This window comes from Tilletiopsis washingtonensis, assembly GCF_003144115.1.
Source record: "Tilletiopsis washingtonensis strain MCA 4186 unplaced genomic scaffold FA09scaffold_2, whole genome shotgun sequence".
NCBI lineage: Eukaryota > Fungi > Basidiomycota > Exobasidiomycetes > Entylomatales > Tilletiopsis > Tilletiopsis washingtonensis.
In genome coordinates this window covers 107,982-129,157 of record NW_020311999.1, presented here as the reverse complement: position 1 = coordinate 129,157, position 21,176 = coordinate 107,982, and the positions used below count along the sequence as shown (strand labels likewise).

At 67.8% G+C, this 21,176-nt stretch overlaps 9 protein-coding genes and 1 non-coding gene across 10 annotated transcripts; 5 read left to right on the top strand and 5 right to left on the bottom strand.

The window, feature by feature from the left end:
* Positions 1-213: 213 nt before the first annotated feature.
* FA09DRAFT_358058 (hypothetical protein) lies at positions 214-2,596 on the bottom strand. The gene is made up of 4 exons (XM_025744906.1): positions 2,101-2,596; positions 1,522-1,914; positions 898-1,452; positions 214-844 (listed from the first exon to the last, which is right to left on the bottom strand). Exons 1-4 carry the CDS (start codon positions 2,557-2,559, stop codon positions 410-412), a joined length of 1,842 nt encoding a protein of 613 aa, XP_025600963.1. The 5' UTR covers positions 2,560-2,596; the 3' UTR covers positions 214-409.
* Positions 2,597-2,758: 162 nt separating this feature from the next.
* FA09DRAFT_358057 (hypothetical protein) lies at positions 2,759-4,643 on the top strand (the record flags this gene model as incomplete). Its single annotated transcript, XM_025744905.1, has 6 exons — positions 2,759-2,931; positions 2,986-3,186; positions 3,355-3,711; positions 3,776-3,894; positions 3,957-4,219; positions 4,274-4,643. 6 exons carry the CDS (start codon positions 2,759-2,761, stop codon positions 4,298-4,300), a joined length of 1,140 nt encoding a protein of 379 aa, XP_025600962.1. The 3' UTR covers positions 4,301-4,643.
* On the bottom strand, positions 4,284-5,764 carry FA09DRAFT_358056 (hypothetical protein). The gene is made up of 7 exons (XM_025744904.1): positions 5,320-5,764; positions 5,192-5,263; positions 5,083-5,135; positions 4,990-5,026; positions 4,782-4,931; positions 4,710-4,723; positions 4,284-4,652 (listed from the first exon to the last, which is right to left on the bottom strand). The coding sequence occupies exons 1-7, from the start codon at positions 5,631-5,633 to the stop codon at positions 4,366-4,368; spliced, it is 927 nt and encodes a 308-aa protein (XP_025600961.1). The 5' UTR covers positions 5,634-5,764; the 3' UTR covers positions 4,284-4,365.
* Positions 5,765-6,206: 442 nt separating this feature from the next.
* On the top strand, positions 6,207-9,841 carry FA09DRAFT_327415 (hypothetical protein). The gene is made up of 2 exons (XM_025741393.1): positions 6,207-6,424; positions 6,476-9,841. Exons 1-2 carry the CDS (start codon positions 6,279-6,281, stop codon positions 9,597-9,599), a joined length of 3,270 nt encoding a protein of 1,089 aa, XP_025600960.1. The 5' UTR covers positions 6,207-6,278; the 3' UTR covers positions 9,600-9,841.
* Positions 9,842-11,112: 1,271 nt separating this feature from the next.
* Positions 11,113-12,963, top strand: FA09DRAFT_110028 (homocitrate synthase, cytosolic isozyme). Its single transcript, XM_025738991.1, has 4 exons — positions 11,113-11,550; positions 11,602-12,176; positions 12,235-12,706; positions 12,759-12,963. Exons 1-4 carry the CDS (start codon positions 11,318-11,320, stop codon positions 12,811-12,813), a joined length of 1,335 nt encoding a protein of 444 aa, XP_025600959.1. The 5' UTR covers positions 11,113-11,317; the 3' UTR covers positions 12,814-12,963.
* Positions 12,964-13,549: 586 nt separating this feature from the next.
* Positions 13,550-14,052, bottom strand: FA09DRAFT_293244 (Elf1-domain-containing protein; the record flags this gene model as incomplete). The annotated part of the gene is made up of 2 exons (XM_025740041.1): positions 13,550-13,708; positions 13,957-14,052. 2 exons carry the CDS (start codon positions 14,050-14,052, stop codon positions 13,550-13,552), a joined length of 255 nt encoding a protein of 84 aa, XP_025600958.1.
* A 224-nt stretch (positions 14,053-14,276) lies between these two features.
* FA09DRAFT_t7 lies at positions 14,277-14,371 on the bottom strand. Its single transcript has one exon. It is a non-coding gene; the product is annotated as a tRNA-Val (tRNA).
* Positions 14,372-15,627: 1,256 nt separating this feature from the next.
* Positions 15,628-16,698, top strand: FA09DRAFT_336092 (hypothetical protein; the record flags this gene model as incomplete). Its single annotated transcript, XM_025743836.1, has 1 exon — positions 15,628-16,698. One exon carries the CDS (start codon positions 15,628-15,630, stop codon positions 16,696-16,698), a length of 1,071 nt encoding a protein of 356 aa, XP_025600957.1.
* Positions 16,699-17,139: 441 nt separating this feature from the next.
* FA09DRAFT_109887 (hypothetical protein) lies at positions 17,140-19,119 on the top strand. The gene is made up of 5 exons (XM_025738990.1): positions 17,140-17,984; positions 18,036-18,106; positions 18,329-18,459; positions 18,512-19,040; positions 19,095-19,119. The coding sequence occupies exons 1-4, from the start codon at positions 17,298-17,300 to the stop codon at positions 18,931-18,933; spliced, it is 1,311 nt and encodes a 436-aa protein (XP_025600956.1). The 5' UTR covers positions 17,140-17,297; the 3' UTR covers positions 18,934-19,040; positions 19,095-19,119.
* A 62-nt stretch (positions 19,120-19,181) lies between these two features.
* FA09DRAFT_109878 (hypothetical protein) lies at positions 19,182-21,130 on the bottom strand. Its single transcript, XM_025738989.1, has 7 exons — positions 20,907-21,130; positions 20,735-20,815; positions 20,613-20,666; positions 20,474-20,561; positions 20,000-20,425; positions 19,896-19,929; positions 19,182-19,844 (listed from the first exon to the last, which is right to left on the bottom strand). The coding sequence occupies exons 1-7, from the start codon at positions 20,975-20,977 to the stop codon at positions 19,252-19,254; spliced, it is 1,347 nt and encodes a 448-aa protein (XP_025600955.1). The 5' UTR covers positions 20,978-21,130; the 3' UTR covers positions 19,182-19,251.
* Between the last annotated feature and the right edge of the window lie 46 nt (positions 21,131-21,176).

Below are 21,176 nucleotides of genomic sequence, written 5' to 3'. Positions count from 1 at the left end.
GCTCTGGGCCAGTGCTTGGCCGCTGCACGCACGCATTCCGCCTGGTGAGTCTGCAGCTCCGCGACGCACGCGCACGGCCAGGGATGAGGTGCATTGCACTACAAGAAACGGATAGCCCACCGAACCTCGCGCGGGGCGTGCTTCACGCACCAGCGCCCGGGGATCGCATGCGGACTGAATCAGATACTGCTGAGGCTCGCTCGTGCACGCCGCCCATGCCGCATGCCACTCGTGCTGACACGCCTCTCGCGCAGGATGAGGACGGGTGTATATTGTATGAGGGTGACGTGGGGGAATGCGGGACCGGGACGATGCTGAAAGGGGGCAGGCGCGTGGCGCGCGGGCAAATGAGTGGACTAGAGGTGCTGATAAGGTGGCAGAGGCAGGGCAGTAGGGCAAGGCGCGTGGCTCAGGCGACGAAAAGGTGCGCACCACCTTGCCCGCTGTCGACGGTTGCCTCTCCGTCTGCCGGCTGGCCTTCGAGCCAGATCCGGCCGCGCTCCGAGACGTGCGTGTTCGTCTCCTGGCGGCCCTCGCTGGACCACTTGCGCACGGGCGCGCCGGCCGCGGTCGGCGGCGGCGGGTGCACGTCGGTGCTGCCGCGGCTGCCGTGAATGGCCCATGCGCCAGTGTAGTTGCGCGGCAGATGCAGCGTCGCGGAGCCGAGCTCTGTGCGAGCGGCGGCGCGCACCGCCAGCGGCAATGCAAAGTCGAGCAGCCGCAGCGACACGGCGCCGTTCTTGCTCTGCGCGCTAAAGTCCAGCGTGGCCGCAGGTGAGGCTGTGATGGGCGCGACAAGCGCAGAAACGGCGCCGTTGCTGCTCTTGAGCTGCATCGTGCCGTTCTGCAAAAGCGTCAGCAGCGTCAAGGTCATCACTGGCAGGATACTCGACTCACGGCCTGCCACATGCCGGCGCCGCTGATCTCGCCGTTGCCCGTGGTGGCATGCAACTCGGGCGCGCCGACGAGGCCGCCCTTCTCAATCGTGATGGCGCCGTTGTCCGAGTCGAGGCTGGCGCGCTTCCACGCGGCAATCTCGCCGCCCTCTGCCACGCGTACGGCGCCGTTGTCGGTGTGGATGTCGATGACGGGCCCCCGCAGCGGGCCGCGCACGACGACATCACCACTCGTGGCGCGCAGCAGGGCATAGCCGATGCTCTGCACGCCCGGCGCACCCAGCACGACGCTGCCATCGCCGGCGCGCGCCTCGAAACGTCCAAATAGCGGCTCCCGACCGGGCGCCGCGCGCAAGCCCGCCTCGAGCTCGAGCGCGTCGGCAAAGATGATGGCGCGCGGATCTGATGGCGGCAGGGGTGCGAAGAGGAAGAAGTCCATCGCAGCGCTCTCCAGCACAAAAGCAGGCAGCCGCGAGAGCGCCGGCAGCGTGACTTCGATGTCGAACGAGAGCGGCGGCGGCAGGCGCGAAGCGAGCCGGTCGGGCAGCGGATTTGTCTGCGGCCAAGCGTCAGCAACGGCAGTACCGTGCAATGCGCCTCCTCGCCGGGCCGTCCCTGCACTCACGTAAATGCCCACGCCCTCGCTCTGGATGCCCTTCTTCATCTTGCCCACGCGCGCCTCGCGCAGCAGTTGTGCACGTCCGCGCTCATATCTCGCCTCGATCCGCACACTCGGCGGCGTGCCCTGTTCTCCACGGCGCACTCGCACTGCGCCGGGCACTCTGCCACGTCCGTCGCTGAGGCCGGCGGCGCGCAGCGGGTCGGCAAAGAGGAAGAGCGAGGCGTCGGTGTCGAACGCCTGCGGCGACGTCAGGTTGAAGGCGACGCTGGTGCGGCAGAAGGGCCGCCGGCCGCCAAAGGCCAGCACGGCACAGTGCGGCGTTGCCCACTGCGCCGCCTCGACGATGTGCCCGTCGCCAGAGACGGGCTCGGGCGCGGCTGGCAGCGGCGAGAGGTCCTGTTCGGAGGGAGGTCAGCAGCTGCGGCTGGAGGCGCAGCGCTCTCCTCGTGTCCGCCTCGGCATGACGATCCCATGGCTGTGGGCGCTGGCAGCTGGGCTGCAGCTTCGGCACGCCTGTCTCTCTCGCGCGCTTGCGCTTCCCCTCCCTCCACCCGCTGCGGTCCGCATCTGCCGCGCACTCACCTCGTCGATCTCGACGTCGCCGATGCCGGCCCACCAGCCGCCGTCGTCCTGCGGCGCCATGTCGACGCTGGGCGCCGTGGTGAGGATGAGGAGCCACATGGCGGCGAGGGCGCAGCCGGCGACGGCAATGCGGCTGCTCGGCATGTGGCGCCACACGGCGGCGTACAGGCGGCGCCATGCGCGGCGCGGCGCGTCCCAGTCGGGCTGCGGCAGGTCGATGTCATGCGCTCGCAGCCAGGCGGCGATGCGCCCGCCGGGCGGCGGCGGGGCCAGGCCGAGACTGCCGTACGCCGGCGGCGGCACTGATGGCGGGTACTTGGGTGCGCCGTCGGCATCGAGCTCGTCGGCGAGCGCATACTCGTCGTCGATGGCGAAGCGCACGTCGGGCTCGCCGGCAGCGTCGTCGGCGAGCAGCGGCTGCGCGTCCTGTGCGTCGTTGGCACGGCGCGCGGCAGACATGGCAGGAGCAGGGGCGCGGTGGTGGTGCGGAGCAGAGTGCGGAGCGGTGCAGCGAGGCGAGGGCCGACGTGGAGCGCTGCGCTTGGCGCACCTTCACGGCGGCGTGGCGTGACGGCGGGCAGGAGTCGGGCCGCGGCGCCGCGCGCGCCTGGCCGCCTGTTGAGCGCCGTGCCTCGCTCCTTCCTTCCTCCACACCACCATGTCCTCGCCGCCCGCAGACGCAGCCGCAGCCGCGCCCGTGCTCTTCAAGAAGAAGCGCAGGGCGCCCGTCGCCTCGGGCTCGCGCGTGCAGCCCGCGCGCCGCGGCAGCGAAGAGGCCGAGGAGAAGCCGCAGGCCGAGGAGGGCGCAGCGCAACGCGGCGAAGAGGAGGAGTGAGTGGCTGGCGCGCCAGCGAGCAAAGCAGCCGCCGCTGACACGCTCGCCAGGCTCTCCGTCGCCGATCTGCTGGCGCTGCGCAGCCTCACGCGCCGCCCCGGCGGCCTCTCGCTCGACAAGCTCAATGCCGGCGCAAAGGAGGCGCGCCGCAAGAAGGACAAGAAGGCCGCGGCGCCCGGCGACACGGAGGAGGAGAAGTGGCGCCTGCAGATGGAGCGCGGCGGGCTCGTGAGCAAGGCGACGGCGGAGAGGTGAGTGATGTGGCCTGATGCCAGGGAAAGGGCAGTGAAGCAGCGAGCGAGGGCCGGGCTACGTGCGAACTCTGCGTTTTGGCAAGGCTGCGCCGCAGAGCTGGCGTGAAGTGCTCTCGCCTCGTCCCTGCTCGTGGCGCCGCTACTCTGCTGACTCTGCTCTTGCAGCGACGACGAAGACACGACGGCAGCGCGCAAGCTCGTGCGCTCCAACAACTTCCAGGGCGAGACGGGCACCGTGGATGTCGATGCGCACATGATGGCCTACATCGAGTCAGAGCTGGCGTCGCGGCGAGCCGCCGCAGCGCCAGCTGGCGGTGCAGGCAGCAGCAGCAGCGGAGCCACCAGTGCCGAGGCTGTGGCTCGAGCCATTGGCGGACGCGATGCCGAGGACGAGCTGTTCCGCATTGCGGAGCGCTATCGCGTGCTGCAGGACGAGGCGAAGGGCAAGAAGGAGAAGGAGAGCGAGCAGGGCCTCAGTAGCGCACTGCTGAACAGCGTGATGGAGGTCGATTTGGGCATGGAGTGAGTGGCTCTCGAGCGCGTGACAGTCGGCCTTGCCCTCAGCTAATGATGTCCCCGTGCGTAGCTCGCGCCTGAAAAACATCAGCGAGACGGAGCAGGCCAAGCGCGCGCTCGCAGAGGCGCACTCTCGACGCGGCGCCGTGCAACGAAACGAGGAGGACGAGATGCTTGCGTCTACTCGCTGTTCGTCGTTTCCCTCGTGGCCGCTCGCCCCCCATCGCAGGCCGGCTGACCTCTGTCTGCAGTTTTCCGAGGACATCAATCGGCGCAGTCGGATGCCGAAGCGCTCAAGGCTGCGCGCGCCGCCGACGAGCACGCGGACCGCATGGGCGGCGTGGCCGACTTTCCAGAGGGCCACCTCAACGCGCAAGTCGACACTGTCGAGCTGCATCAGGCCGCTGGACATCCGAAGCCGGCATTGCGCCACGAGCCGCCTGTGGCGCCGCCGTCGCGCGGAGGAGGGAAGCGGGAAACGGCTAGCGACGAGGCGGTCATGGAGCGGTTCAAGGTGAGGCTGGCAAGGCTTCAGCGCCTTGCTCTCTGCTGACCTCGCTCCGCTCAGAAACGCCAACGGAATCAGCTGAAATGAATGGAGAGCATACAAGTACAAGGGTGCAGAGTGCCGGATCACTGGAGAGAGCCGCGCGTGGTCCGTCATCGCTTCGTCGGTGCATCAGGATAGACGAGCTGTCGGAACGTGATGGAGATGCGCGGTCGCTCCCATCCCGCGCTCTTCTTTGGCTCGCGCGGGATCTCATGCGTAAAGCGCCGCTGTACGTCGCCTTGCATGACGAGCACGCTGCCAGAGGCGAGCCGCCAGCGCTTCTCGAGCAGCTCGTCGTTGGCAGCAGCGTCCTTCTTTGCGCCGCGTGGGGCCCGCTCGCGCATGATCCAGAGACGGGGCGCGCCGAGTGAGACGGTCACGATGACTTGATTTTCCACTGCGAGAGGAGTGCATTAGCTCCAATGCGGGACGTGCCTGCTTCGCGCAGCCTCACCATTGTCGCTGTGCCTGAGGAGTGCAAGTGTCAGCATGGCAGCAGAGGCGTGCACGACGGCCGGGCACGCACTTGCCAATGTACACGCTGCCGTCCTCGTAGCGATTGAGCATGGCGTGGTTGAAGTGCACGTCGGCGCCGAGGCACTCGGGCGTCGCCAGCTGCGCGGCAATGTCGGCAAGCAGCGGCGGGAAGGGCGAGTGCATCTCGACGGGATGGCCGCTGCGATGTGTCAGTTTGTGGGTCAGGAAGCTGCTGTGGACGGCGCCGAGAGACACACCTATACTTGAGCGGCAGGCCGGGCGTGGTCGAGAAGGCTGCGGTAGGTCAAAGTCAGACATACGCCAGGGGCCTCGGCAGCGACGAGGCGTACCGGCGATGTGGCGCGACTGCTGGATTGTGCGTCCATACACCGTGAGATGCGGGCTGCCATCGCCGAATGAGCATCTGGGCAGCCGCAGCCGCTCAGCGCGACCACGCACCGGTACCACTGCGGCAGCGCGTCAAGCTCGATGCGCCAGCGCTCTGCCGTCGCTTCGTCGATCCAGTCGGGCCTGCATCGGGCACGCAAGTCAGCAGCGCCTCAGCTATGCACAGCCGCGCCACACACATGTAGTACACCTCGGCGCCGCCTAGCCCCTCGACGCGGTAGCGCTCGACGAACTCGCGCCGCGTCACGGGCACCAGAGGGGCGTCGAGGGCGGGTCTGCTGCTGCTGCCCGGCGCAGAGGCGTCCTCGTGCTTCACTGCTGCAGATGTCTCTTCATCCTTGATGCTGTCCTCTGCCTTCACCCCCATCGTCACACGCTTGCTCCGCGCTGCCGGCGCGTCGAGCTCGCCATCGCCGTCGCCAGCCTTGCGCTTGGGCGGCGCGAGCATCTCGACGAGCGAGCGCTGGCGCGAGCTGCGGCGCGGCTCGGCCATGTCGCGTGTGCGTGTGCTGCTGCGGCGTGCTGCGGTGTTGCGAGACGAGCTGCGGCGTGGCTGAGTGGCTGCTCTTGCGTGGCGCCGCCTTGCTTGTTGCTTGCTGCTTGCTCGTCGTCGGGACGAGGGCGCGTAGATGTTACCGGCGCACGGGGAGCGCCACCGCCACGCGGCGTAAGCGCGAGCCAGCGGCGCCAGGTGGAGGCGGATCCGCGTGGGAGCAGCTCCTGCGCGCCAAGGCGGGCACCGCCGCGCTCCTCGCTGCCTCGCCAAGCTCGCCTGCCACAGCCTCATGCCATGCTTGTGAAGCTCTGATGCTTAGCAGCAGATGGCTCGGTGTCTGTGCTGCTGCGGCGGCGGCTGCGCTCAGGCGCGCTCCCACGAGGGCGAGGGCCTCATCAGCGGCACCTGCTGCATCGGGACGGTATAGGGGTAAATTGACGCGCGCGCTGCTCCTGACGGGCCTCCCGCTGCGCTGCCGCGCCGCGTGGATGCGCGCGTGAACCTGCAGCGGCCAAGCGCAACGGCTGCAGCCTTCTTGCTCTCCTCCATCATCCCGCACCGCTCACATCCCCTCACACCGCCTGCACATCCTCTCGCCCATCCGCACTCCACACTCCGCGTGCACCGCTGCGCACACACGCCATGTTCGGCGCCGCAGCCGGCCCCAGCAGCTGCGCGCCGCCGCGGGCCCGGCGGCGGCCACGCTCCCGCCTCGTCGCCCTGTGCGGCCTGGCACTCGCAGCGGGCGCAGCTGCTCAGACGGCGCCGGCCACGACTGTCGCTCCGCGGTGAGTCGCACTGCACCGTCTGATCGCATCCACCACTCACGTCGCGCGCAGATGGGGCCAGGCCGCCGCGCTCGTCGACAGCCTCTTTGTCGTGCACGGCGGCAAGACGCAGGGCATCAATGGCGGCGGCTTCACCTACACGGGCGCGCCGAATTCGCCCGACGTGCTCACCCTCGACCTCGCACAGCCCTTTGCGCCTGCCGCAGCGCCGTGGCAGACGCTCAACACGAGCGGCGCGCCCGCCGTCGCCTTCCACTCGCTCTCGCCGCTCGGCGCGCGCCGCCTGCTCGCGTTTGGCGGCGACGCCAGCGGCACGCTGCCGATCCAGACGAACAACGACTCGGCGTACGTGCTAAGCCTCGGTGACGCGGCCTGGACGCGCGCAGAGCCGGGCTGGGGCGAGCCCATGCGCCGCATATACCATGCCGCCGATGCCGATGCCAAGGGCAACGTCTGGCTCGTCGGCGGCGAGAAAGACGACGGCTCGAGTCTGTACTTGCCCGAGACGTGGGCGCTCGACGATGCGTCTCGCTTCGAGTCGCTCGCTGCGCCGAGTGCCAGCCTCGTCGACGGCACAGCCACGCTGCTGAGCGACGGCACGCTGCTCATGCTTGGCGGCCTCGACGCCAATGGCTCAGCGCACGGCTTTGACTCGGTCGCCGCGTACTCGACGCGCAGCGGCAGCTGGTCGCTCATTGGCACCGAGGGAGCCAATACCTCGAGCAGCGCCATTCCAGCGCCGCGTCGCGGACATGTCGCCGTGAGCCTGCCGCACAAGCGCATCTTCATGCACGGCGGCGCCTCGGCCGACCTGTCGCAGGCGTACGGCGATGCCTGGGTGCTCGACTGGAGCGTCACGCCGCCGTGCTGGACCGAGGTGCTGAGCCCCGGCGGGCCCAGCGCGCGCTACGGCCACGCCGCAGTGGCATATGGCCGCCAGGTGGTGCTCGGCTTTGGCTGGACGGGCGGCAATGCCGCCGACACCACGGCACACGTCTTTGACGGCACGCTCATGCAGATGAGCAACGGCGTGTGGACGGGCGGAAGCTGGGCCAGCACGTACGTGCCGGATCCGGATGTGGCCAAGTCTGGCAGCACGCAGGGCAAGGGCGGCAACGGCTCGAGCTCGAGCGCGGGCGATGCGGGCGACGGCGGCGGATCGCCCAGCGAGGGCCGGCCGTTTGGCGAGCCTACGAGCTCCGGGCGACCGACCGACGTCGGCAGCAAGGGCGGCGTGTCGTCGGGCGCCAAGGCTGGCGCCGTACTCGCCGCGTTCATCGGCGCTGGGCTCATTGCCGGCGGCGCTTACGTGCTATACCGCCGGCGCCAGAGCAGCAGCGGCTCTTACTACCGCTCCGGCGACGGCGGCGCGGGGCTGCTCAGCGGCGACGACGACGTGCAGATGCTGGAGAAGGGCGGCGCATGGGGCTATGGACCGCCTCCGCCGAGAGGGCCCAATGCAGCCGCAGCGTGGACCGCCGGCAACGTGGGCCATGCCATGGAGGGCTCGGGCCCGCACCTGCGCGAGCGTCTCGCCATGCTCACCGGCATCGGCCTCGGCGGCGGCGCCGCGGGCACGCAGCGCTTCGACATGCTGGCCGACGAGGACGTGTACGACGAGTACGGGCATCCACGCGCCGCATCGCACCGCGCCTCGGCTGTGGACGACGTCGACGACGTGGAGCTCTTCTACCCGCAGCGCGTGCGCGAGCGCTCGTGCGGCAAGCTGGATGCCGACGACGTCGAGGAGGACCTGTCGCTCGGCGACATGGGCCGCGGCGCCGGCGATGAGACGTACGGGCGCAGCGACATGGGCGGCGGCGACACGTACGTCACGTCGCCGTTCGAGGACGAGGTCATGCTCGGCGTCGGCACGCGCATGGCGCGCAACGCCACGATGCTGTCCGACGACGCACACTCGGACGAAGGGCCGTCGAACGACCACTCGACCGTCTCTGGCGGCAAGTCGTCGAACGAGGGTGTCGTGTCCTTCTCCGACGCCTCGCACTCGCGCCGCCAGGGCGGACCGGCCGGACCGCGCGCCAGTCCGGCGACTGGCATGAAGCGCAGCGCCACGTGGTGGGACCGCATCGTCGGGCAGGGCTTCCTCGAGCGCAGCGCCTCGGGGCGCATGCTGACGGGCCCGCGCGCCGACGAGCCGATCCGCGATCCGGCGCCGGCACCAGAGCTCTCGGCCATCCGCGAGGCCGATCCGTTCGGAGACGATGCTGCGCGCCTCGACGAGCAGGGCCGCCTGTCAGGCGATTCTGCGGCGCTGGCTCGCATGTCGAACGCATACGGCGCCTCGGCGGCAAGCCTGCAGAGCGTGCGCACGGCGACGAGCTCCGTGCTCGAGGCGCAGCTGCAGGGCATGGATGTGGTGCAGCGCACGCGCACCGCCAGCAGCCGGCGCACCACGAGCACGGCCGAGAGCGAGGCGAGCCTGACGCGCGCCAACACGCGGCGCACGCGCCGCGAACGCACGCAGTCCGACGCCGAGGAGACGCCGGGCAACATGGTGTGGGGCCCGGACGACTGGGCCGCCATGCAGACGGTGCTCGAGGACGACTCGTCGGCGGAGCTGCCGTCGGTCGATACCGTGCACGGCATGTATGCTATTGCTTCTTCGTCGCAGCCGCTGGACGTCGCACGCGCGCCGTCGCCGTACAAGGCGCTCGTCGAGTCGCCCTCCGACCTGCTCTCTGATCTGCCGGCCGAGCCAGCGGCACTCGCCTCGCGGCCGCAGCGCCAGCCATCGCGCCGCCGCACCGCCTCGGACGCACCCAGCATCACGCCGGCGACGACGAAGCGTGCGCGCGCCAACCCGCAGCTCACGGCGCCGCTGAGCCCCATGGCGCGACATGCTCCGCCGCCGCCGGCACGCGGCAGTGTGCGCGAGCGTGTACAGGCGTTCGAGCGGCAGGCGACGGGCGAGCGGCAAGCGACAGGCGAGCGTCTCGAGGGCGGCATGCTCAGTCCCGACGGCCAGCTGTTCGCCTCGCCGCTTGCCAGCCCTGCCGACGAGGGCACCTCGCCGACAGCCACGAGCGGCAGCGCCTCGACGGGCGACTCTGCCATGAGTCCGCGCAGCAAGGCGCGCGTCACGCACGGCCTCGTGCCCAAGGCGCAGCTCTTCGTCGCCAACCCGGATCGCGAGGGCAGCGGCGGCAGCTGAGGGGCAGCCATCCAACGCAGCCGCTGCGGCAGCGACCCTGCACCTCTTCTCCAACATAGACACGACCTCATCTTTCCCCTTAACGACGGATTAACGACCGGCTCGGCTCCTTCTGACTTGTTACCCTCCCATACCATGCCCCGCCGGCGCTGCACACAGCATGCCGGCGACCTGTCCATGTACCTACCTGGCCCGTCACACACACACTTGCACGGCGCTCGAGCAATGAATGACTCGCGTCACCCTTGAGGCCTGTGTCGCCAGCATGTGTAGACGAGCATGCTGCTGCCCTGGCGAGCCAAGTCCGCCGCTCACGGCGCCTAGGCTGCACGATGGAGGCCCCGATATGCACCCGATGCACTCCCACGCTTCCTCGGCCGAGAGCAAGAGACTCCGAATGCGAGGACTGCAGCGGCAGGACTTGGCTGCTGCTGGAGAGAGGGCACGCTCAAAGGACGGCCCTCAGCAGCGCGCGTAGCCCAGTTGCAGCCGCCTGACCAGCAGCCAGCGTGCCCCGAGCAGTCCTTCCCACTCAGCTGTCTGTCACACCCTGTCTACTTCCATGCATGGTATTTTGGCGGCAAACGTCGCATCACAGCAACATCAGGGGGAGAGCAGGCCTGGGCTGAAGATGCCACCCCCTGGCATCGAGAGAGGACCAGGCCGGCCGAATACAGACGCGCCGTGCTTGTTGTATTCGCGGCTCGATTTCAAATGCGGCGCGGCGGGATTGGCCTTGTTGGACGTCACGTGCGCCGCACCACAAGCGCCGAGTCACTCTGGCGGGCGTGGCGGGCGGGCGGTGGCGCCGCGCGCGCTGCCGCATCACCGCGCGGCGGGCAAAAAGGCAGGCGGCGAGCGGCGGCCGGCCGGCGGTGAGCGAGCGGCGGCGCGTCACACGCCGGCGCCTTTCAGAAAGAGCGCGGCCGCTGCGGTGCGGTGCGGTGCCGCCGCCGCCGCCCGAGGCCCAGCAGGCCGCATCGCCGACCGGCCTCGTTTCTTCCCACCCACACCCACACTCCATCTCGCCCGCCTGCGTTGCCCGATCAACGCACACCTGCATCGCATCGTCGCATCAGACCTGCACCCGACACTCGACTCTCTCTCTTCCGACTTTCTCTCTCACCAGCGTAAGTATGCCACGCTTGCCGCAGCATCTGTCGCGCGCCGCGCGCCGTCTCTCGCACATCGCACACGACTTGCTCGCGCCGCCGTCGGGCATCAAGCTGCCAGGCATGCGCGATGGAGAGGGAGATGTGAGCGATCATTCGCCACCACTGCAACAGCCACCAGCACAGCTCGTCGGCAGTGCCATCTCGCTCGTTGCCGTGCTGCGGTCCTCGGCGACAGCCCCAGTTGGCCCATCTCTGCCAGGGCGTATCGCCGCGGCTGCGACGCTGTCTGCCTCTCCAGGCCTGATCTTTCCGTCGAGGCGCATAGCTGGCAAATTGGATCACGCGGCCCTGCCTCAAATCGCCTTTGGCTCGCAGGTGGAGGGTGCGCGAGGAGCTGCTGCCGCCGCACAACGTCGCGCTCTCGTTGGGCGCTCGCGCGTGCCTGCATCGCAGAGACCGCCTGATCGCGCTGCTCCTTGCTGGCTACGCGCGGCAGGTGTGGCTATATGCTCCTGCCGCACCGCACGCCTCGGCCGATCTCTTGCTGCCGGACCGCATCCCTCCCTCCGCAAAGCTTGCCGCTGACCCCATCTCCCAGTCACGATGGCGCCCGCCACGACGTCTCCGGCCCCGTGCGCCGACTGCGCGCCGTCCGAGGGCCCCGTGAAGCACATCAACGGCAGCAACGGCGTCGACAAGACGCACGTCGGCATTGCCAACTCGGTCGCCTCCAAGGGCGTCGAGACGCAGGCCGAGGCGCCGCCGACGCGCTTTGCCATGCCGTTCATGAACCGCGACTCGAACAGCAACGTCGCAAACTTCAAGATCATCGAGTCGTGAGTGAGGCGCGAGAGTAGCAGTGCGGCAGGGGCTGAGATCTCGCGCAGCACTCTCCGCGAGGGCGAGCAGTTCGCCAACGCCTTCTTCGACACGGAGACCAAGATCAAGATCGCCAAGGCGCTCGACGCCTTCGGAGTTGACTGCATCGAGCTCACGTCGCCGGCCGCGTCGGAGCAGTCGCGGCGCGACTGCGAGGCGATCTGCAAGCTCGGCCTCAAGGCCAAGGTCATCACGCACATCCGCTGCCACATGGACGACGCGCGCATTGCCGTCGAGACGGGCGTCGACGGCGTCGACGTCGTCATGGGCACGAGCAAGTTCCTGCGCGAGTTCTCGCACGGCAAGGACATGACGTACATCACCAAGGCGGCCATCGAGGTGATTGAGTTCGTCAAGAGCAAGGGCATCGAGATCCGCTTCTCGACGGAGGACAGCTTCCGCTCGGACATTGTCGACCTGCTCAGCATCTACCAGGCCGTCGACAAGGTCGGCGTGAACCGCGTCGGCATTGCCGACACGATTGGCATTGCCAACCCGCGGCAGGTGTACGAGCTGACGAAGATGCTGCGGAGCGTCGTCAAGTGCGACATTGAGGTGCACCTGCACAACGACACGGGCTGTGGTGAGTGGTGTGGCGAAAGCTGTGGCCTACAGCAGCGCAGACATTGACCCTTTTTCAGCCATTGCCAACGCGTACACCGCGCTCGAGGCCGGCGCCACGCACATCGACACGTCGGTGCTCGGCATCGGCGAGCGCAACGGCATCACGCCGCTCGGCGCGCTCATGGCGCGCATGTACACCGAGGACCGCGAGTACGTGATGGGCAAGTACAACCTCAAGATGCTGCGGCAAATCGAGGAGCTCGTCGCCGAGGCCGTGCAGATCCAGATCCCGTTCAACAACTACGTCACGGGCTACTGCGCCTTCACGCACAAGGCCGGCATCCACGCCAAGGCCATCCTCGCGAACCCGAGCACGTACGAGGTGCTGCGCCCCGAGGACTTTGGCATGACGCGCTACGTCAACATCGGCTCGCGCCTGGTGGGCTGGAACGCCGTCAAGAGCCGTGCCGAGCAGCTCGGCCTTGAGCTCAGCGACGAGCACATCAAGATCGTCACGGCCAAGATCAAGGCGCTGGCCGACGTGCGCGAGTGAGTGCAGAGCAGTTCCCGAGCTGCAGTGCATGTGCTGACCTCTACCCAGGCAAACCATCGACGACGTCGACCAGCTGCTGCGCGAGTTCGAGCAGCAACTGTGATGCTCTGCCCGCCTCTTGCTTGCCTCCTTCTCGCCGTCTCAGCCTATTCTGCTCGTGTCTCATTCTGCATTACTACATCTGCGGCCTCGCTCCTGCACCCCCCACCGAGCGTTGTCGCGACGCTCATCAACACCAAATCAGTCCCGTGCCTCCCTTGCCCCTCCTGCCGTGTCTCGCTCGATCTGCCTCACTCCCTCGATGTGATATAGGCCCGCTGCTGCTCATGAAAAATGAAAGTCAGATCAAAGCAAGTGCTAGAGCGAGAGCGAGAGCGTCGTTTGCGGCGCGGGTGGTGCGTGCAGTCCGCGCAGCGAAGGCGACGTGCGAACGCCAGTGGCATCACTTCGGTGCCGACGTTTGCGCAGCAGAACAGACGCTCTCTCGTCTCTCTGACATAGTAGCTGGTCTGCGCTGCATCGTGGCTGCGAACAGCGCAACGCTAAGGCCCAGCAGAGAGCGGCGCTGCATTCCACCCGGGCGTCGATGCCGTTGCTCGCTGCCAGCTCTCGGCCTGTTGCTCCACACTGCGCACGCTGCACGCCGCCGCAGAGCCTTGCCAGCTGCTGCGCAGTACGCTGCCGTCAAGCACGTTTGCGCCCAGCACGATCTCGACGCGGTGTACCTCCCGCTGCGTCGCCTGCCAGCGCTCGTGCCATCTACTCCCGCCCAGCACGCTCCCACCCACCGGCATGCTTCCGCCTGCACACTCACCCTCTCGCTCATCTCCGCTCTACACTCAGTCGGCCGTGTTGACCTCCTCCGTGGCGTCGATCCACTCGGAGTACACGTCGATGGCCGCCATGATGGGGTTCGTCTGGCACTGGAACTTCTGACCGCAGCGCCCGCAGCTCAGGTAGCCGATGCGCGTCGCGTCGTCGATCTTGCACGACACGGCCTGGCACAGAGTCAGCGACACGTTCATCGAAGCGGCAGGAGAGTGGCGCCTGGTGAGGATGCAGCGATTGGCACAGACAGGTGCTTCCTCGCTGGACGCACGCCTGGCCGCAGACGGCGTGACAGTGGCTCGTCGACACCCGCACTTGGGCGTCTCGAGCTTGCCGGACCTGCAGCGCACTGCTCCTGCGCCACGTGCCCCTTCACCACACATCGCTCCGCCCCACGCTGCTCCTGTGCGGGACGCACCTTCTGGCTGCAGAACAGACATGTGAACACGGTGTCAAGCACCTCCTTCTTGCGCCCCGCGCCCGGCGTGCGCGTCGACTTGCTGCGCTTGCCCATGGCTGTGCGGGAAGAGGTGGAGCGGTGCGGGAGGTCTCCTGGGACGCCGGGCACGCGCAGAGACAGGCGCCGCGCGGCAGTGTGCGGCGCTGCAAGGCGCAGGCGAGCGAGTGGCTGATGCGGCGGCGTGCAGGAGGTGGTGGAGCGGAGGCAGGTGCAGCGCCGGCCGCGGCGGACGCGTGGGGGGCAAAAAGGGGGTCCAAGTGCCGCAAGGGCAAAAAGATTGACTAGAGCCGGGATCGAACCGACGACCTTATGCGTGAATTGGCGAACTGCCGTATTCTGTTAAGCATGCGCGCTGCCGCTGCGCCATCCAGCCACCTTGATGTTATCTCGTCCTTCATTACTGTATACAAACTCATATTTGTGTTCTCCCTGCGCGCCGGCCCTCCACTGGGACATGGCGCGCTCGAGCCCCCCCTCCCCCCATACTTGTCTACCACCACCACCCCCCGACCTTTGTGGGCGACGGTGCTGGGTGCCGATGGCACAGGTATGACAAGATTGGTCAGGCCACGGCCATCCTCGTTGACGCCCGTAAGGGGCGCCAGCACACAGCTCTCGCAAGCGTACAGTACACAGGGATCGTCTACAGCAAGGGGAGACACTCCCGAGCGCACAGCGCTGCGGGGGAGAGGAGCCAAAAAGTCTGGGCAAGCGGCATGGCTTGCCCAACCGCAGAGCCGATCACCCGACGCCCCGGTGTCGACTGATACACCAGCGACGCAGTGCCCTACGACGCTGTTCCCATAGCAAGGCCTTGCGGCGCCGCTACTCACAGACAGCGCGCATAGCGCACAGCGATCGCCAGGCCTGTCAAGACGCGGCAGCGCTGACGGGCAGCGAGACTACGCAGCGCTCCAGCGTGGCCATAACGCGCCGCAGTATGAGTGCAACGGTTACTCACGCGGCGCACCTTATAGTCGCTCCCGTCCAGTAGATCGACGCCGCAGCTGCGGCCATAGGGTGGATATGGTGAAAAAGCAGAGGCGGGCTCGGCGCTGCGCAGCGACAAAGGGGCGCGCCGCGCGCCATAGCGGCACCACGTCGAGCGCGGGGGGGGATAAGTCGAGTCGAGTGCTGGCGCTCGAGCCCCCCGCATTGCCGCTCGAGCCTCCCGCATTGCCGCTCGAGCCCCCAGCATTGCCGCTCGAGCCCCCAGGTGCAGCATTGCCGCTCGAGCCCCCGGCATATACTCAGTGCTCACGGACGTCTGACCACGCCCTTCTTCTCTTCAGAATGTAACGTCTCCTGCCCTTCATCCTGCCACCTCGCCCTCGTCGATCATTTTCTTCTGGCTTCACGGACTCCGAAACTCCCTTCCAGCACGAGACTGTTCCAACTCTCATCACACTGCGCTTGTAGAACGAATGAAGGGACGCCAGAGCGAGCGAGACACGACTACTCACTTCAGTCCACTTTGTCTCACAGCATCAGGCGCCGCATGTGGGGTAGACGGACCTCGCCCCTTTTTGCCTCATCTGCTCTGAGCGAGCCGCCGTCTCCAGTACCCTCATCATCGTGGTGCCGCGGCTCGCATTCAGTCTCTTCACCACATCTTCGCATCGCCAGACCATGCCTCGCAAGACTGGGCCAGCCTCAGGCATCACCGTGCAGCGTCATTCGCCCTACCTCCGCGGTGGCAGCCGCGAGCGCGGTCGAAGCTCCACCGCATCTACCCGTGGCGCCGCCACGGCAACCCAGTCGACGGACACGACAATGGGAGACACCCTTCGCTCTGCTGGCGCAGATATGATCGAGCTCGACGTCGCGCTCAGTTCAGACAAGTCGCCTCCTTCTGATGCGCATCCCAACACATCTGCCTCCGTCGCGCACTTGAACGCCGACGAGCCCATCACAGAATACCCCCACCTCTTCTGGAAAAGTTCGAAGCGCTGTGCAGTCACGCCGTCCGTGCCGTGGGCCGAGATGCCGCCCTTCCAAGACGAGCGTCAAAGGCCGAGCCTGACCGTCATTCCGCCGGGCGTCAGTCGCTTCCAGCTGCTCAATCACAACTTCGACCTCCGAGACTCGACGCTGCGAGGTCGCGCCATCATCACAGCCCGGCGCTGCCTGCTCGACTTCCTTCGCCGCGCAGGTGACGGTGATACGAGCGCTGCCGAGGGAGCGACCTTCCACATTCACGGTATTGGCAAGCGGCGCGTGCTCGACATCAGCACGCCGAACGACAGAAAGCTGCTACTTGAAGCCATGCCCCTTGCTTTCGATGGTCAGGCTGCCTGCTACGTGGGCCGCGGGCCCAAGTGCTCCGCTCACCACGCCACGGTGCGCATCCTGGGCGTGGGTCCCAACATCTGCCATGATTTCATCACGCGCCTCTGCGAGACTCTCGCTCCGCACGGCTCGCCCCGCGAGGCATGGTCCATCGACTTGGTAGACCCTCTCGACGAAGACCAACTAGCCGTCGCCTCCGGAGAGATTCGCGTGCTCGTCGCGCTCGAGCACGACGGCGCGCCCTCTCCGGCGCCTCGCGACACGGCATTCCTCATGCCGGGCTTCATGGAGTGGAACGGCGAGCACTTCGAGCTCGAGTACTGCGGCCGCCGACAGCACTGCGAGCACTGCAAAAGCCGCGCTGATCCGCATCATGAGCGCGACAAGTGCGAGTACAACGTGTGCGACTAGCGCTGCTGTGCCCGGACGCCGCCATCATACTGCGCGGCCAAAGAAGACGCCAGACAATGTTGCCAAGGCCGCTGTCATGCCGTGACCGTCCAGATGCCGTTATACCCATGCTCACTGCGCCTGTGGTACTCCTCTCTCTCTCTCATGACCCATACCCGTCGAGATCCACCCCTCTCCAGAGCCCGAGCGCCGGCGCCCTGAGCAATCTGATTCTTGTGAAGAGAGTGCATGCAGTGCGAGCGGCACAAAAGAGGCTGCGGCAGGCGGCAGCCATGAACAGGCGCAACGAGGTGCGTGCTGATGCGCTGCAGGCGGGCGCGTAGTGGTGGTGAGAGGCAAGAGAGTAAGAGTCGAGTGGGCGCCGCGACGCGTCTGCTGGACGCTGGCGCCGCGCGCGCAGCATGGCCACCAGGCTGCGCTGACGGCGCCGCTCTCTCTCCACACGACGACCACCATCCCGCGCCTCACATTCCATCCGTCTCTCTCCTGCGCCCACACCTGCCGCACGCGCCGCAGCACGCGCACCTGCACCGGCCTCTTGCGGCGCCGCTCCTTGCACGCAGCGGCGGCGACCTCCACTCCATCTCGCCACGCCCGCCATGTCCGGCGCGTATCCCGTGCGGCGCCGGCCAAAGGGCCCGCTGCATCCCTCCTACCGCGCTGCGCCCGCCGAGACCGAGCAGGCACCGATCGCAGCACCGCTCACGCCCGGCGAGGGCTCGTCGCGCAAGCGCGCCTGGCTGGCCGCCCAGCCCGCTGCACCTGGCACGCTGCCGGGCGCAGCAGGCTACAGCGCCGGCTCGCACGCCTCGACGAGCTACGGCGCCAGCTCGCAGGGCTCGGCCATCTACGGCGCCAGCTACGGCAGTACGCACAGCCTGCCGTTTGGCATGGCGCGCGGCAGCAGCTACAGCAATGGCCTGGACGCCGCCGGGCCGTCGCGCGTGGGTCTCGGCCCCACGCGCTCCACATCAGGCTACAGCGTCGCGTCGAGCGCAGACGGCGGCGTGGCCACCACCTCGGCCGCGGGCGAGCACACGTCGCCTCGCGGCGCCGGCGCCTGGGAGACGCTCACGCGCGCCCAGGCGACGCAGGCCGCAGCTGCTGCACAGGCGCGAGAGCGACAGACGCGCGCTCGTCAGCTCGAGGCCGGCGGCGCACTCGCCGACGGCGACGCCCAGGGCCTGGAGGATGAGGCGGCGGGCCCGGCGACGAAGCGCCGACGCGGCGTGGCGGGAGCGATCGTGTCGGGCGCGCTCAACACGGCGCTGTATGCCGGCGCAGCGGTGAGTAGCATCCATGCCTACCTCGACAGAGCGTCGCTGATACTGCCACAGGCGATTACCGCCTACTCTCTCTGGAGCTCATGGGGCCGACAGCCGGCACGCGAAGCAGGCGAAGACGAGAAGTCTCCGCCAGGCGCGCTGCGGAGCGATGCCTCGACTGCTCCTCCCCTGTCGCCGTCAGCCTCATCGTCCGCCTCCTCCGCGCCGACACGCAGCTCGTCCACCCACGTGTACCTCTCTCGCACGCGCCGGCGGCCCGCTTTTCCCTCGAGCCGCTCGGCGCGCTCCATCACGCGCCCGCTGCCGCCGTCGTGGCCCAGCGCCGAGAGTCTAACGGCGTCGAGCAGCGCGCCTGTCACGCCGGCGCTCGAGACGGCGCCCGAGCATGGCATGGAGGAGGACGAGGACGATGAGGATGATGAGCTGTCGCGCATGAGCAAGCGCATGGAGGCGATGATTGCCGAGGGCCAGAAGGGTGAGTGCAGCTGGGCCACCACTGCGTCAGGGTGAGATTGACTCTTCTGCAGCCCTTTCGGCAAAGGCCGAGCTGCTGCCCGACGAGAGCATGGAGCCCTCGACGCCGCCGCAGCCGACTGCATCGGCGCAGCGCTTTGGCTACGCGGGGCCAAGCTACTCGCAAGGCTCGCTGTCGCGCAGTGCCGCTCGTGTGCCTACCTCGGGCCGCGGCAATGGCGACATGCACCTGCGCTCCGCCAGCCAGGTCGACTTTGCCTTTGCTGGCGGCGCCGAGCCGCTCAGCCCTACCTCGCCGACGCCACCGTCGCGCGCCGCGCCGTTTGTCTTCGGCGCTGGCACGAGCCACATTCCCGTCGCCTCGGGCTTGACACCAGCGAGCCGCAGCCCGTATGCTCGGCAGCGACCGCGTCAGCTGATGGACGCCGCTCGCGATGCTGGCGATGCGCGCGACACTCGCTTCCGCCGGCAGTGAGGCATGGAGGCGCGGGACTCTCCATCGGCGTCGCCCGACCCTTTCGCTCGCGCCCTGCGCTCCGCCTCTCTTTCTATTCTCAACGCACCGATACCCCGCCATCATCTGTACTCGCGCCGCATTGCATCGTTCTGGACACGTCGCTGATATTGAGGGTACAGTGAAGGGTACAGACTGAGAAGGCGCAGGCAGGGAGTGAGGGTACAGTATAGATAGACGGATGACGGCAGGGACAGGGGCGGCGCAGGACGCGCCGCAGTGAGGAAGGAAAGTGTGGGGCTGCTGTAAGGAGGAGGAGGGAAAGAGTGAGGGCGCTCCTCAGTCGGTGCTGTGTCTGACGCGCCTCTGGACGCTCGTGGTGACGTCGCAGCGCTCGACGCTCGTCGTGACCTCGCGCAGCACGCGCACGGAGAGCTGCGGGCTGGTGGGCGCGTCGAGCACGCCCTCCGGCAGCGAGCCGGGCGAGTGGTCGAGCGACAGCTCCGGCAGCGTCTGGATGTCGTCGAAGCCGCGCTGGCGCGTGATGAAGTCGACTGGCCGGCGCTGAAGCGAGGTCAATGGCGGCGGCAGCGTGAGCGGCTCGAAGGCGCAGCAGCAGGTGCGGCAGTGCACGTGTGCCTCGCGCGACTCGATGATCTCGAACGTCTGCTGCGAGTCCTGCCGCTCGAGCGAGCACACGTCGAGCTCGTGCTTGTGCGACGCTTCGCCCGACGACTTGCTGTCGGGCGAGTCGTGCCGCGAGAGGCCGTGGCGCTGCGGCGCTGCTGGTCCAGGCATCGTTTGCTCGTAGTGCACGACTTGACGGCCTCGCAGCGTGTGGAGGACCATGTTGCACGCAACGGCCGACGTGCACACGACAAAGATGGGCAGCGGCACGCACTGCAGGTTGCGCTTGCCGGGCAGCGCGAGGACTGCAAGAGCGTCAGCGAGTGTCGACCATTCACGGGGTGTGCGGCACTCACGGATGGCGACGGCGGCGGTGAGCCCCATGACGGCCTAGCAGACGTGTCAGCGCAAGGCCAGGCTTTCCTTTCCTCCGCTCTGCTATGCAACCCCTTCTGCTCACCAGGTTGTACCGCAAATGCGCGCTGAGCAGCCGGTGGATGAGCATCTGTCCGCGCTGCGAGCGGGCGCCTTTGGGCGTCTGCAGTCTGAGCAGCTCGAGCGCGCCCAGACTTGGCGCACTCCTTCGTGCGCCGCCGAACGTCAAGGCCGTCATGACGCTGCAGAACGCCAGCGAGCACACGTATGGCACGATGTGCACGTAGCCCCCACGCACGGAGCGCGTGCCGACGACGGTGATGCCGGGCAGTGGGCCGGGTGCCGCGCGGAGGAGCCACAGCTCCAGCCACATGTGAATGGTCGTTGTGGCGAGCCAGGCGGCGATGCAGAGGTAGCGCACGCAGCAGCGGTCGTTCCAGATCGCGAGCGTCCGGAGCAGGAGGACGGCGTTGACGGCGGCGATGCTCGTGGCCAGCAGCACGCAGTACGTCTGGCTGGCTCAGCACAAGTGCAGCGGAGGACCGTCTCGCGCGCTCACCTTGATGAGCACATTGCCTGCCGTCTCGCTCACGCCGCCGTACGTGCCCAGCACGCAGCCGGTGAGGAGCGCGGCAAACGTTGCCAGCCTGTGTACATCTTCAGCGCAGCACTGGCTGTGCCGTTTGCGTGCTGCTCACCGAGCAGTGAAGTAGGCGAACTTGTTAGGGCCGCGGGTGCGCAGCACCTGCCAGCTGTGAGAAAGACCAATGTGCTGCGTGAGCGCCGCTGCTTCGTACACGATGACGAGCAGTCGACCCACTCTGTGGTGAAGTGCGTGCTCCAGGTGCCGATGTGGAAGCCGAGGCACATGAAGTTCGTCCATATCATCGGGCCGGAGCGGCTGCGACAAGGTAAGCAGTGCACGGCGCTGCTACGCGACGGGCCCGCAGTGCATCGCTCGCATCGCAAGCCTTGCACGCTCGACGACTCACTTGTACAGGTCAATCACATAGCCCACCTGCTCGGCGGGCTCGCTCGGCAGCGCGCCGGGCATCCACACCATGCTGGGCCACGAGAGGTGCGAGAAGAGGGTGACGGGAGATGGTGGCGTGAGGCCAGATCTGAGATCGACGGCGCCAGCTGTCTCGCAAGACGCAGGCACATGATGTGGGGAGCGCCCTGCATGCTGATAGGGCGAAGGACCACTCTAGCGTGGCTCAGGAGGCGTCGGCATCGGGAAGGAGTCCGGAGGCCAGCTTTGT

What these genes read in the sequence shown, in the direction of transcription:
- FA09DRAFT_109878 (XM_025738989.1), bottom strand. Translation starts at nt 20,977, where the DNA reads ATGGTGTGGATGCCCGGCGCGCTGCCGAGCGAGCCCGCCGAGCAGGTG. An exon ending in TATGTGATTGACCTGTACAA is followed by an intron (nt 20,816 to 20,906) that starts GTGAGTCGTCGA and finishes ACCTTGTCGCAG; the next exon opens with CCGCTCCGGCCCGATGATAT. An exon ending in CACCGCCGCCGTCGCCATCC is followed by an intron (nt 19,845 to 19,895) that starts GTGAGTGCCGCA and finishes ACGCTCTTGCAG; the next exon opens with TCCTCGCGCTGCCCGGCAAG.
- FA09DRAFT_358058 (XM_025744906.1), bottom strand. Translation starts at nt 2,559, where the DNA reads ATGTCTGCCGCGCGCCGTGCCAACGACGCACAGGACGCGCAGCCGCTG. An exon ending in GCGACGTCGAGATCGACGAG is followed by an intron (nt 1,915 to 2,100) that starts GTGAGTGCGCGG and finishes CCCTCCGAACAG; the next exon opens with GACCTCTCGCCGCTGCCAGC. An exon ending in GCGCCGGCATGTGGCAGGCC is followed by an intron (nt 845 to 897) that starts GTGAGTCGAGTA and finishes ACGCTTTTGCAG; the next exon opens with AACGGCACGATGCAGCTCAA.
- FA09DRAFT_358056 (XM_025744904.1), bottom strand. Translation starts at nt 5,633, where the DNA reads ATGGCCGAGCCGCGCCGCAGCTCGCGCCAGCGCTCGCTCGTCGAGATG. An exon ending in GGCGCCGAGGTGTACTACAT is followed by an intron (nt 5,264 to 5,319) that starts GTGTGTGGCGCG and finishes TGCCCGATGCAG; the next exon opens with GCCCGACTGGATCGACGAAG. An exon ending in GCGCTGCCGCAGTGGTACCG is followed by an intron (nt 5,136 to 5,191) that starts GTGCGTGGTCGC and finishes CGGCGATGGCAG; the next exon opens with CCCGCATCTCACGGTGTATG.
- FA09DRAFT_109887 (XM_025738990.1), top strand. Translation starts at nt 17,298, where the DNA reads ATGTCCGGCGCGTATCCCGTGCGGCGCCGGCCAAAGGGCCCGCTGCAT. An exon ending in CGCTGTATGCCGGCGCAGCG is followed by an intron (nt 17,985 to 18,035) that starts GTGAGTAGCATC and finishes ATACTGCCACAG; the next exon opens with GCGATTACCGCCTACTCTCT. An exon ending in GATTGCCGAGGGCCAGAAGG is followed by an intron (nt 18,460 to 18,511) that starts GTGAGTGCAGCT and finishes ACTCTTCTGCAG; the next exon opens with CCCTTTCGGCAAAGGCCGAG.
- FA09DRAFT_327415 (XM_025741393.1), top strand. Translation starts at nt 6,279, where the DNA reads ATGTTCGGCGCCGCAGCCGGCCCCAGCAGCTGCGCGCCGCCGCGGGCC. An exon ending in GCCACGACTGTCGCTCCGCG is followed by an intron (nt 6,425 to 6,475) that starts GTGAGTCGCACT and finishes CGTCGCGCGCAG; the next exon opens with ATGGGGCCAGGCCGCCGCGC.
- FA09DRAFT_110028 (XM_025738991.1), top strand. Translation starts at nt 11,318, where the DNA reads ATGGCGCCCGCCACGACGTCTCCGGCCCCGTGCGCCGACTGCGCGCCG. An exon ending in AACTTCAAGATCATCGAGTC is followed by an intron (nt 11,551 to 11,601) that starts GTGAGTGAGGCG and finishes GATCTCGCGCAG; the next exon opens with CACTCTCCGCGAGGGCGAGC. An exon ending in GCACAACGACACGGGCTGTG is followed by an intron (nt 12,177 to 12,234) that starts GTGAGTGGTGTG and finishes ACCCTTTTTCAG; the next exon opens with CCATTGCCAACGCGTACACC.